The sequence below is a fragment of the Chrysemys picta genome, chromosome 4 (assembly GCF_011386835.1).
Source record: "Chrysemys picta bellii isolate R12L10 chromosome 4, ASM1138683v2, whole genome shotgun sequence".
Lineage (NCBI taxonomy): Eukaryota > Metazoa > Chordata > Testudines > Emydidae > Chrysemys > Chrysemys picta.
In genome coordinates, this window is record NC_088794.1 from 95,515,224 (window position 1) to 95,529,721 (window position 14,498).

Genomic DNA, 14,498 nt, shown 5'->3' on the forward strand with positions numbered 1-14,498 from the left:
ATATAATTTGCCTCTTCACAGAGGGAGACATTAGCAGGGGAAGGACTGCTTGCCTGCTGATCTCTCCTGGCCCAAGGAGAAAGGCCTGAGGTAATTTGACCATGCCTCCAAGTGGTGAGATTGGACCCCAGTAGATGCACTTGGGAGGACTTTGTTAGGAAGGTGTTGTTTGGAGTTTTGTTTGTTTGAAAGACTTTTGCTGCCAGTCTAGCTGAAGCTGGGCAAGAGTAATTTAAAGGACCCAGCTAAGAGAAGACACCTAGGGGTGCAGCCTGCTACAAGCTCCTTTTCATAAGGTGATGATACTATCTCCCTAGACATACGTCTGCTTCTACACTATATCACCTCCAGCTTTGTCCTGTTTGAGTGGCATAGGAGGCTCAGCAAACAAGAGAGAGAAGAACATTTCCTGGGCTATTTAACATGGATTGGTGAGCTAATAGTGTGAGAATAACAGTGAAAGCCAGAAGCTACTGAGTTTCATCCCAGCTGACTTTCTCCGTGTCTTTTGAGCAATTTCTTGGGCCAAAATTTTCATAGGTGGTTGCCTAGTGTTAGGCACCTAAATAAAGGGCCTTAATTTTCAGAGATGCTAAGCAACCACATCTCCAGCTGACTTTTGTACCAGTGGTGGGTGCTCAACACCTCAGCAAATCAGGCCGTTTATTTAGGCATCCAAGTTTTAAAATGCTAGACTTAACCATAGTGCCTCAGTTTCTCCACTTGCATGCTAGGAGTAACATTACTGACCTCCCTCACAAAGGTGTTGTAAGGAGGAGTTAATATTTCTTTTTAAAGAGAAGTGCTCAGTGAATGTATAATTCCAAACTGGGCTATTAGGCATGAGTAAAGAGTCCATTCAGGTCAGATCCAGCTCCCACTTTCCAAAGGGAACCCAGGGCACAACATTAGTGTCATGGAACCAAGAGGTTGTCACATTGATGCAGGTCCTAAAGCAGCCAGGTTTGAAAAACTGCTTATTACGTGCGCACTGCCTGTCCTGTGCACTCAGTGAGGCAGGGGTCCTTGATAACAATAGCATGTGATCATGTAGTTAAAAACTGTGTCCTACTACATATGCACCAGGGGACTGAATTAAGGTGGCATGGTCAACCTTAATTTTGGCCCCTCCCAACTTCTGAGTGCTTGACTTTGCAACCTTATTAATGTTTGGGAGATTTTCTCCACCAACTATTTATTATTTAGGAAGTCTTACCATGTTTACATAATGTTCTTTTAATGTAGTTTTTGTATATGTATACACAATGTTTATATACAATTCATTTTATATAATAGAATGAAATTAATTGAAGTGAAAAAGTTGAAACAAAATGTTTTTACTTTATCAAAACATTTCAACGTTATAAAAACAAAAACAACAAAGTCAAAACAATTCACTTGGGCTTTCTCCCATCAAAATGTTTATCATAATCAACATGTTCCCTTGAAGTGTTTTGTTTCAGCTACATTTTCTGATTGAAAAAATTTTGAGGAAACTTTCCCCATCAACTCTATTCAGACCCTTTTAGAATATTGGGTGCACCTACAGTTAAACCTGTGGAAAGAGAGTAGAGTACAGATCCATGCAAATGTACAAATGAGTTTTTTCTGGCTCATCACGGCAATTTAAACCACATTGTACAGCTAACGTTTACCCTAAAGAAGTTTTTCCAATATTGCTTCTCCAAAGGGGCAACAGCTGCTGAACAACAGTTGAGATTAGTCCCAAGCAGGTCCTGTTAGTTTGGGAAGTGACAGGAACTGAGTTTGAGCCCCAGGGATACTATAACTTTTTTAAAAAAATATCATAAAATGTTGATGTCAAATGATTTTTAAGGGTCTCGTGGGAACCCCTGGCTTAAATGCCTTCAAATTTGGACTAGTAACTCTAGCCTAGACCTCTATGAGGCCCCGTAATTTTCAAGACAATCTGAATAAACATATGGACTTTAGAGCACTTAGAAAAATGGGCTAGACGGTAAAGTTGTCTCAGCCTTACAGTGGTGTTACATCGTGCTATAATCCAGGACTTCTGTCTCCAGCAGAAGCTAATTCATCACTGCTGAATTCACTTTTAAAAAAGAAAAACGTAAGATAGTGTTTCAGCATTAGCTATCCATATAGGAACTGGGGTAGGCTAAAGAGATCAATGCACTTTAAACACTATAGGAGTCAATGTATTATGTAGGGACAAGTCCTGTGGAATTGTACAGGAAGTATGTGCTCATGTACATACATATGTAGAGAAACTGTCATTTAAAACCTGCTTCTCCCACCCTCCCACCTGCTGGAACGGGCTTGTATTAAATATTAACAAACTTTGTTCATCAGTTCCGTGGGCCTCTTTTAACAACAGACTTATTACAACAGCTTTTCTCCCTCCCACATTGCTTTTGTCAGCATTGCCAATTCTGAAACCTAAGATTGTTTTTCCTGTAACTCTGCCTGCACTGCCTTATTGCTTCTCTTGCTGTGCAGTTGCTCTCTACCTTTCTCACTCTCTCACTGGGACCATTGATGCTACCTATCTGCCTTTGGCCATTGTAGGCAGCTTGTACTGCTACTCACAATTGCCCAATGAAAATATATTAAAGGGGAGGGAGAAGAGTGAAACAAAAATACAAAGCCAGAGAGAGCCCCTGCAGTAGGAGTGGAAGACAGAAGAGCAGGTGGAAGGGGTGATGAGCATGGCCAGTAAGTCCAGAGATTTGCCTCGAGTTACCTTCCAGGCTCCAGAGAAGCCTGGGGAGGAATCATCCCACAAGAAACTGGGCAAGCTAACAGTTAAGTACAACCGCAAAGACCTTCAACGCTGGCTAGACCTGGAGGAATGGATTGATGCCCAGTTGCAGGAGCTGTACCAATACCAGGTAAATAACCGGGGTGGATCAAACTTTCCTTCATTAGGTGTAGGGGAGCCTAGACCCTGTGGGCTATGAAATGTTATCTTTAATTTATTGGGGACAAGTTGGGCAACAACCCAGGTTGTGACGATTGGGGACTCTGTTCTCTATCAAACTTCTTCTTATCACATACTAGAGCTCTCTCTCTAAGTGACGCTGCTGTGTTAGCGCTCAAACTATGGGTAATGGCATGCCTGTCAAGGGAAATAATGGGCACTACAGGCAGAGAGGAAAGAAAGGGGATGTGGGGATTCAGGCATTGTAGGTAAAGATTTTGTTTCCACCCCCCAGGCCTCCAAAGTTCTCTCCCAACATTTTCCATAGCAGCAATGTTACTTGGTGGGAATGTATGTGAGCACATACCTATATAGATGGCAGTGTTTATCCTGAACTGTCTTGGAGCCATGGTACTTAATTCTGGCTGGGTCATTTGGGGTTTAAACCAGGGATTTTTCATTGCCTTTGTACAAAAGTTTCCAGTACAGATTGAACACTGAAACATTAACCTGATGTCACTGAGTCTATTCATATTTTGTACTTACGTGGCACATTTGTTGGTAAATCTCAAAGTACTTTGACAAAATGGGTGAATATGTTTTAGTTTCCCTAAATGGGGATAATACTAGAGAAGTTACAGGATTTGCCCTGATCCAAAGCCCATTGAAATGACTGGATCAGGCCCCAAGTCACTAGCAGACACAGGAACAGAACCCAGCTCTCATAAGTCCCCTATCCAGTAGACCACTGTTGCCTTCAACAGAAAGTGTGGATGGGTTTAACAATTTGTACAAAATAAGACACACATCTTCACCCCCACACATCTTGATTTAGTTGGGGATTGGTCCTGCTGTGAGCAGGGGGTTGGACTAGATGATCTCCTCAGGTCCCTTCCAACCCTGATATTCTGTGATTCTAAAAAATTTGGTTAACTCTTGGATTTCACAGTCTTCCATTTTTGAGCATCGTTGCAATTTCACATAGGGTTGGAAATGGACATGCCAAAATATCCCTCTGGTAATTTCTAGGATCACTTGCTTTTCTATGTGCACTGGAATTTATTAGGTAAACTATTCACTATTTGAAATGAGAAGACAGCTCCCCTTGTATTCACACCATTTACAAAAGACAATTGAAAGAAAAGAGTATATATAGGCACTCTGTTTTGCAGTACGTGTGGCACCTCTAAGAAGGAATGTCTGGTTTCCTGCATTATTATTTCTGTCTTTTTATTAAGCAAGGTTTTAATCTTCTTGAAGTTAGTAAAATGACTATTAGACTAGTAAAACGATCACTAACTAGGCTAGATGATCATAATTGTCCCTTCAGCCCTTAACTTCTATGAATTTCCATTTGAAATTCAGTCATTTATTTTTGTTTATAAAATATTATTGGGAGCTCATCCCATGCTCTGGGTCCCTTATAATACATTAAAATGTACAACAGCACATTCAGTGTAAGTACATTCAAATACACTGCCTAAACCCACCCATCAGTAAAATCCAAGTCACAGTATCCTGAATGGAGTCATTAATGTGATGTTTATGAAAGGTACCAGATCGATGGCCCTGGTGAACAAAGTCTGTTATCCATGGAATAGGTACAGCAGCAGTGCCAGCTTCCCTGCCAATGTTCCTGTCCTGGCTTTAGGGGACGGGACCATCTCTAGAGGTGATAGGTTAGTTCAGTATCCAGACTCTTTCTGTCCTGCGCCTCTCTGCTGAGATTGCCAACAAGAATGGTGATTCTTTTTGATAATTTTTGTGATATGGGATCTGGACCAGGACCAATAGACATCAAATGGTAACCATTTTTGGTCATGACTCTCTACCAACCAGAGCTGGATCTAACCCAGCAACCTAGAGATAAAAAGCTCTTTAGTCCATTAGCTATCTAATTCTCCAGTACTGACCTTCCTAGCAAGTCTATCCCTAGAACTTATTCTTTTCTGTCTCCATTTGCCAGAGATGTGCTGATTGGTTCCTTCTTGATCATGTGGCTTGAAGAGATATTGAAGCTGGACACTTTTTGGCTTCATCCTATCATCTAAAATAATAATGAAACACCCCTATGTATGTGGTTTTACTTTCTTTGGCTTTAGTCAAGTCTTTGTTCAATGCCTCTTTGGCATTCAAGACCAGCAGTTCCAGGCTCATGTGACAATCCCATCATGAGAAACATGTTTGTAGAGCATGTCTATGCACGTGCCCCGTAGGAACAGCAATGTAGAACAGGGAGTGGCACCAAGATGTCACTGTGCTCATGTGACAAGATCAATGACATTTGATATCATTGGGCTCCTGAGAGCCAATGCCTACGGTGGAGAAAGATGAAAGGAACCCACTTCCAGCCTAGAATATATAGACCCTTTCTGTACCTGGTATTTGTGGAACTGGCAAAAGTGGAGTTATGGACGGGACTGACAGAGTATTTTTATGAGGGAGTTTGAGGTAATGGGGCACTACTGTAAGGAAGCTCACACCCTGGAGGATTAAGTGGAGGTGACAGGAGACAACTCTAAGAAAGACAGAACAATTGTTGCTTCTTTAAAGAGTAAGGTTTTTTGCTACTCAGAGGAGCTAGTAACATTTAAAGCACCTGTTTCAAAAAAATTCACAAGTGGCCTACTGGCAGTTCTTGGTGGTACCATGTGCGAGACCAAGGTGTAATTCCCTCTCAACTCTCACTATGCCGGGCCCACAAATGAGCATTTTTAAAGGAGCCATAAAGGCAATATTAAAATCCCTTTTTCACCTATGATCTCCTGAGAGTTTGCATTATGTAATCAGAGTCTGAAATCATTAACATTGCTGGTGGGTCACCACGTCCAAAGGTACAGATTCAGAGACTTGTTTTCCTTTCATTACTGCAAAGTCTTAGCAGGAAGAAGGCATTTCTGGAAGGTGTTGCCAACTGACTGGGGCATGTGCTGCTGGCTCCTCTCCTGCACAGGAAATTCCCCAGAATTCAGACATGCATTTCAGGCTCCATAATCTCAGGCTAAGCATCCAAACTTCCATCCCTAGTTCTAACAAATCTTGATACCTGGTCCAAACACACTTGGAAGTACCGCATCGCAGTATGTGCAAGTTTAGAAATTGTTGGCACCGGTACAGCAGTTTCTTGTAAATGTTTTATGAAGGATTAAAAAAACAACAACCTACCAGACAAATCTTAGAATCACTCGGGTCTGAAGGAGTCTCTAGTGGGCCATCCCATTCCGCTCCCAGCATGAAGGCAGTACTATCTTTGTTAGCCCTGATAGTCTAGTCTTCAATAGCTCATTCCACAACCTCGTTGGCAGCTTGTTCCATTGCTCTGTATGTCCTTAGTATTATTCAGTTTCCTAATGTATCTTAGATGTCTAAGCATCAGGGTTGAAACAACCAGGCTCCCTAGAATCACAGGTTCAGATTTTAGCAGGATCAAGTCAAACAATCATATTTCTGCTATGGGCAAATGGAGTGCTGCAGACCTTGTGCTTAGAGCTTTCAAAGGAGAATTTAGAGTGCCATGTTGATGTGGCCTTTTGGGACCCAACTCCCCTGACCTTTTGGGGGGGCCTGATTGTTACTCATTCCATTTTGTAAAAGATGGTTTACCCCAACTGGGGTTCATCCTATTTCAGCTGCATTAGGTCCTTCCATAGGGTTTTCTCATGATAGCATCATGCTCCTTGGGCAGGTATTCGGTGTTGTGGTGGGACTGTTTGACACCTCTGGGAGCTAAATCTGGAGGAGCTGAGAGATGTTGCTTGTGTCAAGCCACAGTCTACATGTTGGGATGTGGTGCTGCTAGAGATGAGACTGAATCAGAACGCTTGTTCTAAATACCCTCACATTTCAGGATGATTCATATCTTAATCTAGACTTTGCTGCGTGGGCCTCTCTAACTAGAAATGAATCCTTCCCCCACCCCACTTTCATCCCCCCAGCAGTTCTCCTCACAAAGTCCTCTTGAATGCTTATCAGTTGACAGGACAGGTTTATTTACTATGTATTTCTGCTCTAGCTGCAGGAGGAAGCAGACGCAGCAACCCCTGAACCAGAAATTGACATTGAAGATCTTCTAGAGGTCTCCAACGAGGAACAGAAATCAAAACTACAGGTCAGACAGACTGTCCGTTCTTATTTATATTAAATATGGGAGCTAAGACCCTGTCTTCACTCGAAAATTGACCTATTACTGAACAGGTCAACAGTAGGTCGCTCTGGATTGGTGTAAATGCTTATGTGGATAATACAAAACCATCAACTCCATTCCAGAAGCCAGGATTAAGGGCTGCTTTATACTCCGCTTTTGCACTGATTTAATCAAACTGGAAGAGAAAATGATTTAGTTCAATCCTAATGTGGTTGCCGTAATACTGATATAAATCACTTATACCCATATAGCCACATCCGCACTAAGGGGTTGCACTGATTGAACTAACTTGGGTTTTTTTTTCTACCAAGTTAGTTAAATTGGTGCACAAACTGGGTGCGCTAAGACTCAAGTTTGACTGCACAGAAACTTATCAGTTCATTCCACCAGGTGTCAATCTGTAATAGTTTGGAAAACAATTTTGTTCCTGTAAGGTAGAGAACTCATCACCACAGCACCCCCTTGTGTCAGGGTGCAATGCTGCAAGGGTCATTATCTCCTGTGCCGTCTGCCACTAGTCAGGTTTTTCACAGCTCAGCCCTCTGGCCCAGTCGCATGAAGTTCAGTCCCCTTCCAGGTTAAAAAACAGCAACAACCAAATAGTCTTACAACAAGAAAGCCTTCAGCCACCTCTTGAGCTATTCCTCAGCCTGTCCATTGGGCTGAGTCTTTGGCCCCACCTGGGCTCAACATTCCTTCTGTTTGGCTTACATACCCCTTCCTCAGGGGCTGGTAGGGGAAGAGAGGCCCCCTCTGTTCTGGGTTCTGGTCCAAGGACCCTGTATTAAGAAGCTAGGTCTACTCCATCAGACATGCTGCAATTTCCCTGGGCGGCTTCCTATCTCCAAGCCATATGTGCTGCTTCTCCACAACTTGTATTTAACACAGCCTCCCTTTGGTTCCCAGGCCTCTCACTTCTCCCTAGATCCTCCCAACTCCTCCTTTGCTAATTTATTAGCTTTTCTGCCCCTCTTGGGCTCCGCTAAAGTGTTTTTACTGACCCTATCACTAGGCCTCTCCTACAGGAGCCTGACCTGCTCCTGCAGACTTCTTCCTCTGTTCCTTCTGGTTTTAACAGGTTTCCCTCACTGCTGCCCTTCCTCAGGGACTCTGGCAATTTCCCCAAGGCTCTTCCTGCTCCTTTTAGGCCTTTGCTCAGGGTTTCCCCCCAAAGTAACCTGTGCTTCCTCCTCCCAGACTTCTTGCCTGTTTAAGTCATCTCTCAGAGCTCCTACCCTTGAGAGCCAAAGAATGACCCCTCCTCCTACCTACAGGGTAGTCCTGCCTTTTCTGCAGTCTCTCCCCGCAACTGAGTTCTTTGACTCTGTTGACTTTTCCTAACCCTTTCACAGTTGGGATCGCTAACTAGCCTCAAACTGCCTTATAACCATCAGGTGTGGGATAGCTGGTAGGTCACAGGCAAGGCTGAGCCTGGCTTATCTTAAAGGGCCAGCCAGCCTGTGAGTCCCATTCACACCCATTGGGGGGATCAATTGCTGACAACCATTGTCAGCAACAAGTCCCTATACCATTGTTCACAGGGCCAAAGTGTCCTATTTTTTACAGCTTATACACTTCTCCCATTTAATATGTGAACTGAAAAATTCCTTATTCACACTAACTGTTCCCAGTGATTTATTAGGGTTGAGTGAGCTACTTCAGAAGTAACTCAAACTTTCACCCAAAGTTTGAACTAAAGCTATTCTGAATTAGAAAAATGTTGGTTACCTTTTAATGCAGTGGTTCTCATTCTCTCAGAAGGCTCTGTACTTCTGTGTTCCTGGCAGCAGCCAATGCAGAAAGGCCAAAAAAACCCCAAACGGAATAGCTGTTCTTGAGGTATTTCTTGCCCAGACAGAAGCCTGAAGTAGCTTAAATCACATAAGATTATGAGGCCTGTTCTTATGGGGTTTTGCAGCCCAGTTTTGCAGATACTCGAGGCTGGGTTAAGCCTCCAAATGCTTACGAGTTGATCCAAAATAACTCCTGAGAGTTTTGCAGTAATACTTAGCTCCTATGGGGTTTGATACAAAGCCCATGGAAGTTAATGGAAAGAGTCATGCTGACTTCAGTGAGCTTTGGATCAGGGCCACACAGTGTTCTTCAGATATAGGTCTCAGAATGGAAGTATCATTACTAAAAACCATACTGGCAGCAGACTCTCTACACATCAGACAACGTACACACTGTGAAAGCTTCTGGAGCCCTCTGGGATGACGCGATTGAAATACAGAACTGCTAACACGATCCAGTACTGTGGAACAGGAACAAAGTACAGAGCTCTACGTTGTACGTAACAGTGTTTTGGTGACTGCGGGTCCTGGGATCTCCTGCGGCATTCAGTACAGAACAGCGGTGATGAGTATGGATTGGAGTCCCTGAATGGTGTGGCATGATGCAGGTGATGGTGCTCTCAGGCTCTGGAACATCATTGGATCACATATCACGCTAGATATGGCAGCCTTAAATACTCTTCTTGTAGCTTAAAAAGGAAAAACAAATAGACAAACTCCTAAGGAACTAACATGAGTTTTGCCTTGCAGGAAATTCTTCATGAGTGTTCCAGGCCTACAGAGGTGAGTGAAGCATCGTCAATGAGCATTCAGTCTCAATCTCATACTGTGCTGTGGCAATGTGGCTTGGCTCCATCTGGTTAAATAGCCGGTATGCGCTGCAGATAGTTGAAGCTTGAGTTACCAAGCTTGTTTACTCTCAGGAGGTTTTTTTTTATACTTTATTCCACACCGCTGTAAAAACTAATTTAAATATATAGGAGTGAATGTAGAGCAGTGACCAATGAGGTTAATTTCAGATGTGTGTTTCCTACTCAGTCTATTTCCTAGTTATGGGTCAAAGGAAATATCAGAAGCAATGATGATCTCTGAAAGAATAGACCAAGAAGGCAATGTGGTACTGTTAGTACATAATTGTAACTTGCCTCTGTAGTGTATCTCCAGTGTACCTTGTCCAGTCCTTGTAAATGGCTGCATGAAGTTTAATGTACAGAAAATAGGGCTGGCGAATGATTCACATGGAAATTAAACTAGTCTGCAGAAATCTGCTAACTCAGGTTGGCAGGCAGCCCCGCCATCAAGGCTGTCTGTGGGACTCTGAGGCTTGGTCTACACTACCCCCCTAATTCGAACTAAGGTACGCAACTTCAGCTACGTGAATAACGTAGCTGAAGTCGAAGTACCTTAGTTCGAACTTACCTTGGTCCACACTCGGCAGGCAGGCTCCCCCGTCGACTCCGCGGTACTCCTCTCGCCAAGCTGGAGTACCGCAGTCGACGGCGAGCACTTCCGGGTTCGACTTATCGCGTCCAGACTAGACGCGATAAGTCGAACCCAGAAGTTCGATTGCCAGCCGCCGAACTAGCGGGTAAGTGTAGCCAAGGCCTGAGAGTCCATCTCCAAATCACAGGAAAGAGCACAAGGCTAATTGTGCCCACATGGATAACCAGCAGGAGTTTGTGTAGTTCACCGGCTTAATGAATGTAATCACGTTGCTGTTTAGTGGCTGACCCTAGCAAGTAGGACAACCATCTAACAAGTAACTGAATTAGTGTTTTCTTAGCCCAAGAGTCTGTGTTAAAGGTCTTGTTCAATCCTCTCTGCTGACCCCGGTGTCTGTAATCTGTGCAGCCATGTGTCCATTACACTCACATTTCAGGAGTCCATATACCTAGCAAGCAGATAGAGAAAAGCACCAGATACATGGGAAAGGGGCTGACTACATGCTAGCTTCAGATGCCTAACTGTCACTTTAAGCACTACTCGCATTCACAAAACCATCGTTCAGCTGCTGCCTAACTTTGTAGGCACCTACATTTCTGCTTGTGGGGATGCACAAAGCTACCCAACCCAAGCTGCTCACTGCCTAATTCATGCCTAACCCCTGAAGGCTTTGCAAACTAGACCTTCCCCTCCCTATTTTGCTGTGGGGCCTGATCCTGTGCTCAAAGCACAAGTATGCCCCACAAAAGACAGCAAGGAGGAAGATATGGTGCTAGTGCCACCTCCCAATAGCCCAGTGGTTAACTCATCCCTAATCTAGGAGGCCAGGGTTCAAATCCACCTTTGCAGGATTCAGCGCAGCAATTTGGACCCAAGTTGCTTACCTTCCAGGAGTGTTCCCTGTGTGTTAGATGGGCATGAGAATGGCTCTATTGGTTGGTTAGGCATCTCAGGGTGCTGGCCTCTGTGAATCCCTTTTTTTAGGCACCTCATTCTCTTCAGACAATTGCTGGGGACCCTGGGCACCTAACTCAGGGTTGTGAATTCCACTAGGCAGCAGGTCACCTGAAAGGCTGAGCAACACCTAAGACCCCCCTGGTGAATCTAACCTTACGATATAGTTCTGCAAATTCACTGGGAACATGCAGCGGTAGATTAAGCTTAGCTCTGTGAAGTCAGGCCTCCAATACACCGGCCTGATTTAAGCAGGAGACTTATCATTCCACTGTGTGCACAGTGGTTTCTGCAGAATGCAAAGACCTTAGAGTGACCTGTTAGATGGGGAGGGGTTTAGGTTACCTGATCTATTTTGGTCATGTTGGTTGTTTATGAAGAGGGTGAATTTTGTGCTACTTACAGTGGCAGCCATGTAGAATGACCAGATGCCTCAGTTTTGAGGGATAATCCTTGACAGTTTGGGTGAAACCTCGGTTTTCTCTCAGTTTCACTAGAACTGGTCACTGCCCTTCCACCTGGTCAGCCCATCCTCACCCCCTGCTAATGTTTGTCCTCAAACACACACGTGTTATTTCCCCCACCACCACCACTACTACTTCCTCACTGAAGCAAGCCAGCTATTATGGGTCACAATGTGGGATGCCCTGTAATCCACTACATAGTAGTATGGCCATTTCAGCGAGGAAGCATCAAGCATATTATGGCCTAGATATTGAGAGCAGCAGGACGTGGATGGGAGGTTGCAGTGGAAGTAGGGGACTCGGTGCAAAAACAATAGAGGCAGCTGTACCCTGAAGTCATCTAATGGTGGGAACAAACAGGCTCCATGGAGAGGAAGGGGTGGGCTGCCTGGGAAAGAGACAAAGCGTGTGTGACTTCCCTGAAGAGAGTTGGAAGAGGGGGGAGGCTGGGGGATGAGAAAAAGGAGTGGGCATCTTCTCCACTCTACCTGCCCCCTCCCTCACTGACAAAAATCTTGCCCTCCCCTCCCCTCTCCAAGCAAAACAGGACCTGTTCTGCATTCCAACATTCTGGTCACTGGACCTCTGCTAAATATGAAGGGCAATAAGGGGGAATGCAGCGGGCATGTGACTCTTAGAGCTGTGTCTGAGCACAATAAGCATTAAAGCCTTCTTCTGACTGACTCTCATTCCAGGACTTCATTACGGAACTGCTCAGTCGACTGCAAGGTCTCAGGAAAATCCCTCAAAGGAAATGATCCTATCCATCATGAGAGACACCCCCCTTCCATCCTGTATCGCTCACATGGAAGCGGGCGTCTCCCCAGGACAGAGAATCAGATTCACATGAGAAGATCATTTTACAGTTTTTCTAGGACTTGGTGTTCTGAGAAGCATCTTAGATGTTTTTAGCATCACATTCCAGCTTCATGTTCACAGGGAGGGGCTTGTGTGTATCTTGCTGATATTTAAAGAGCTGTTACGTTAAGGGAGAGGGCAGATCCCCTTTTCTTTTTCATTCATTTTCTTTTTGAAGGAACCTCTCCTTTGGCTGAGGCTTGGACATAGCTCCCTTTGGAGCCAGTCAGGGCTGCTCCTGCTGCCCAGTGACAGAAGGGAGAAAGAAGGCATTGGCTGTTATCCACCCTTCACCAGGGACAGGGAGGTGCTAGTCCACTGTTCCCAGCCCCTGCCTGTGAACAGACCTCCTGGCTCTAGGCCAGCACATGGACAAAGGGTCACTTCTTATATTTTTCTAATCACTGTTTTTATTAATCATCCCTCCCTGGTGGAAAGCTGGGCAGAAAATACACTCCCTGGAGCTTTTCCTTCCATCCTACTGTATATCCCACAGGTTGATTAATATTTGTGGGGCATAGGACTTTTTAATGCGCCAGCAGCACCTCAAACGAATACGAGGACCTGCAATGGATTTTTAAGGGACTGTCCAGCTGCCTCTGTAAGGGCATTTTGAAAGATGCTCAATTTGTATATTAAAATGCATAGAAATCCAGACCTGCTTGTGATGTGAGGGTTTTTGTTCTGCTTTCAAAGAGGAAATGCAGAGAGGGAAGAAAAATCTAATTAAAAGCCTATCAATCCAGGGCTGGCTAAGTGCTCTCTTCGTGGGGGGTATTCAGGAAGAGAGAGGCTCAGCAGCCCAAAGGAGATGTAGGAGCTGGAGCCTTGTGCCTCTGTACCATCTCTTCTAGGTGTAGCAGGAGTGGGACTCATAAACCACAGCCAGAGAGACAGTAACTTGGCAAGAGTGGGATGAAAATAAGATGGTAAATGAAGGGTAGAAGAGACTCTTGGTCTCCCCCCCGCACATACACTCTCCTAAACAGAGGTGAAGCTAACTCTCTGTGAGAGAAAAAGTCCCATGTCCCATTATGCTAGTGATCAGACTACTGGGTTTGTCCTTGTGCCGTTTTTTTTTTTTTTTTTAAATGGAGATATCCTATCTCCTAGAATTGGAAGGGACCTTGAAAGGTCATCGAGTCCAGCCCCCTGCCTTTACTACCAAGACCAAGTACTGATTTTTGCCCCAGATCCCTAAGTGGCCCCCTCAAGGATTGAACTCACAACCCTGGGGTTAGCAGGCCAATGCTCAAACCACTGAGCTATCCCTCATACAGTGTTGCAAAAAGAGGGGCCAGTGCCAGGGCCGGCTCCAGGCACCAGCTTAACAAGCAGGTGCTTGGGGCGGCACCTGCGGCAATTTGGGGGCGGCAGGTCCCTCACTCCCTCTAGGAGCGAAGGACCTGCCGCTGAACTGCCGCCGCCAATCGCGACTTTTTGTTTTGTTTTGTTTTTTGCTTGGGGTGGCAGAAATGCTGGAGCTGGTCCTGGCCAGCACAAAGGAGCCCTGCAGCGTTAAGGCCAGCGCTGCTGACAGCTAACAATAGAAACTGACTGAAACTCTTGGGCTGGACCAGAAATCTCTACATGTTTTAAGTCTTAAATGACATCAGTCCCGGTTAATGACAGGGTGCAGACTGGTACATCTGTCCCCCACCCTAGAGTTCAGAGCACACCACCAGGAGGGCCAGAGAAAATGGCTATTTCCTGGCTGAGAGAAGCATGCGTCCCTGGGTTGGTTGGTTGGTTCTTGCATTCACACCCTTTTTGAAGCCGATATGGCATATAGCCAGTCTTGGGAGACTTATCCCACCAAGTTCATCCCTAGCCCTATAGGTACTTCAAGCCTCATCTGCAATGTGATGAAAGCATGGCTGTGCCACATTCGCTATGTGCCAGCTGCATGCCCATCAGTATGCCCATGTGGGAGTGTTGGGTCA

General features: G+C 44.9%; 1 protein-coding gene across 5 annotated transcripts in view; it reads left to right on the top strand.

Annotated features, from left to right (window-relative positions):
• The window catches only part of PPP1R14D (protein phosphatase 1 regulatory inhibitor subunit 14D), a 33,423-nt gene extending 20,211 nt beyond the window's left edge, over positions 1 to 13,212 (top strand). For 3 of the 5 annotated variants that reach the window (XM_065593138.1, XM_065593139.1, XM_065593137.1), the window contains 4 exons: positions 2,548 to 2,870; positions 6,912 to 7,007; positions 9,587 to 9,619; positions 12,393 to 13,212. In XM_065593138.1, the coding sequence (XP_065449210.1) occupies positions 2,682 to 2,870; positions 6,912 to 7,007; positions 9,587 to 9,619; positions 12,393 to 12,455 (381 nt within the window). In that variant the 5' untranslated portion in view covers positions 2,548 to 2,681 and the 3' untranslated portion in view covers positions 12,456 to 13,212. The remainder of the gene's footprint in view (positions 1 to 2,547; positions 2,871 to 6,911; positions 7,008 to 9,586; positions 9,620 to 12,392) is intronic. The other 2 variants (XM_065593142.1, XM_065593140.1) reach the window with 1 other exon arrangement.
• The last annotated feature ends 1,286 nt before the right edge of the window (positions 13,213 to 14,498 follow it).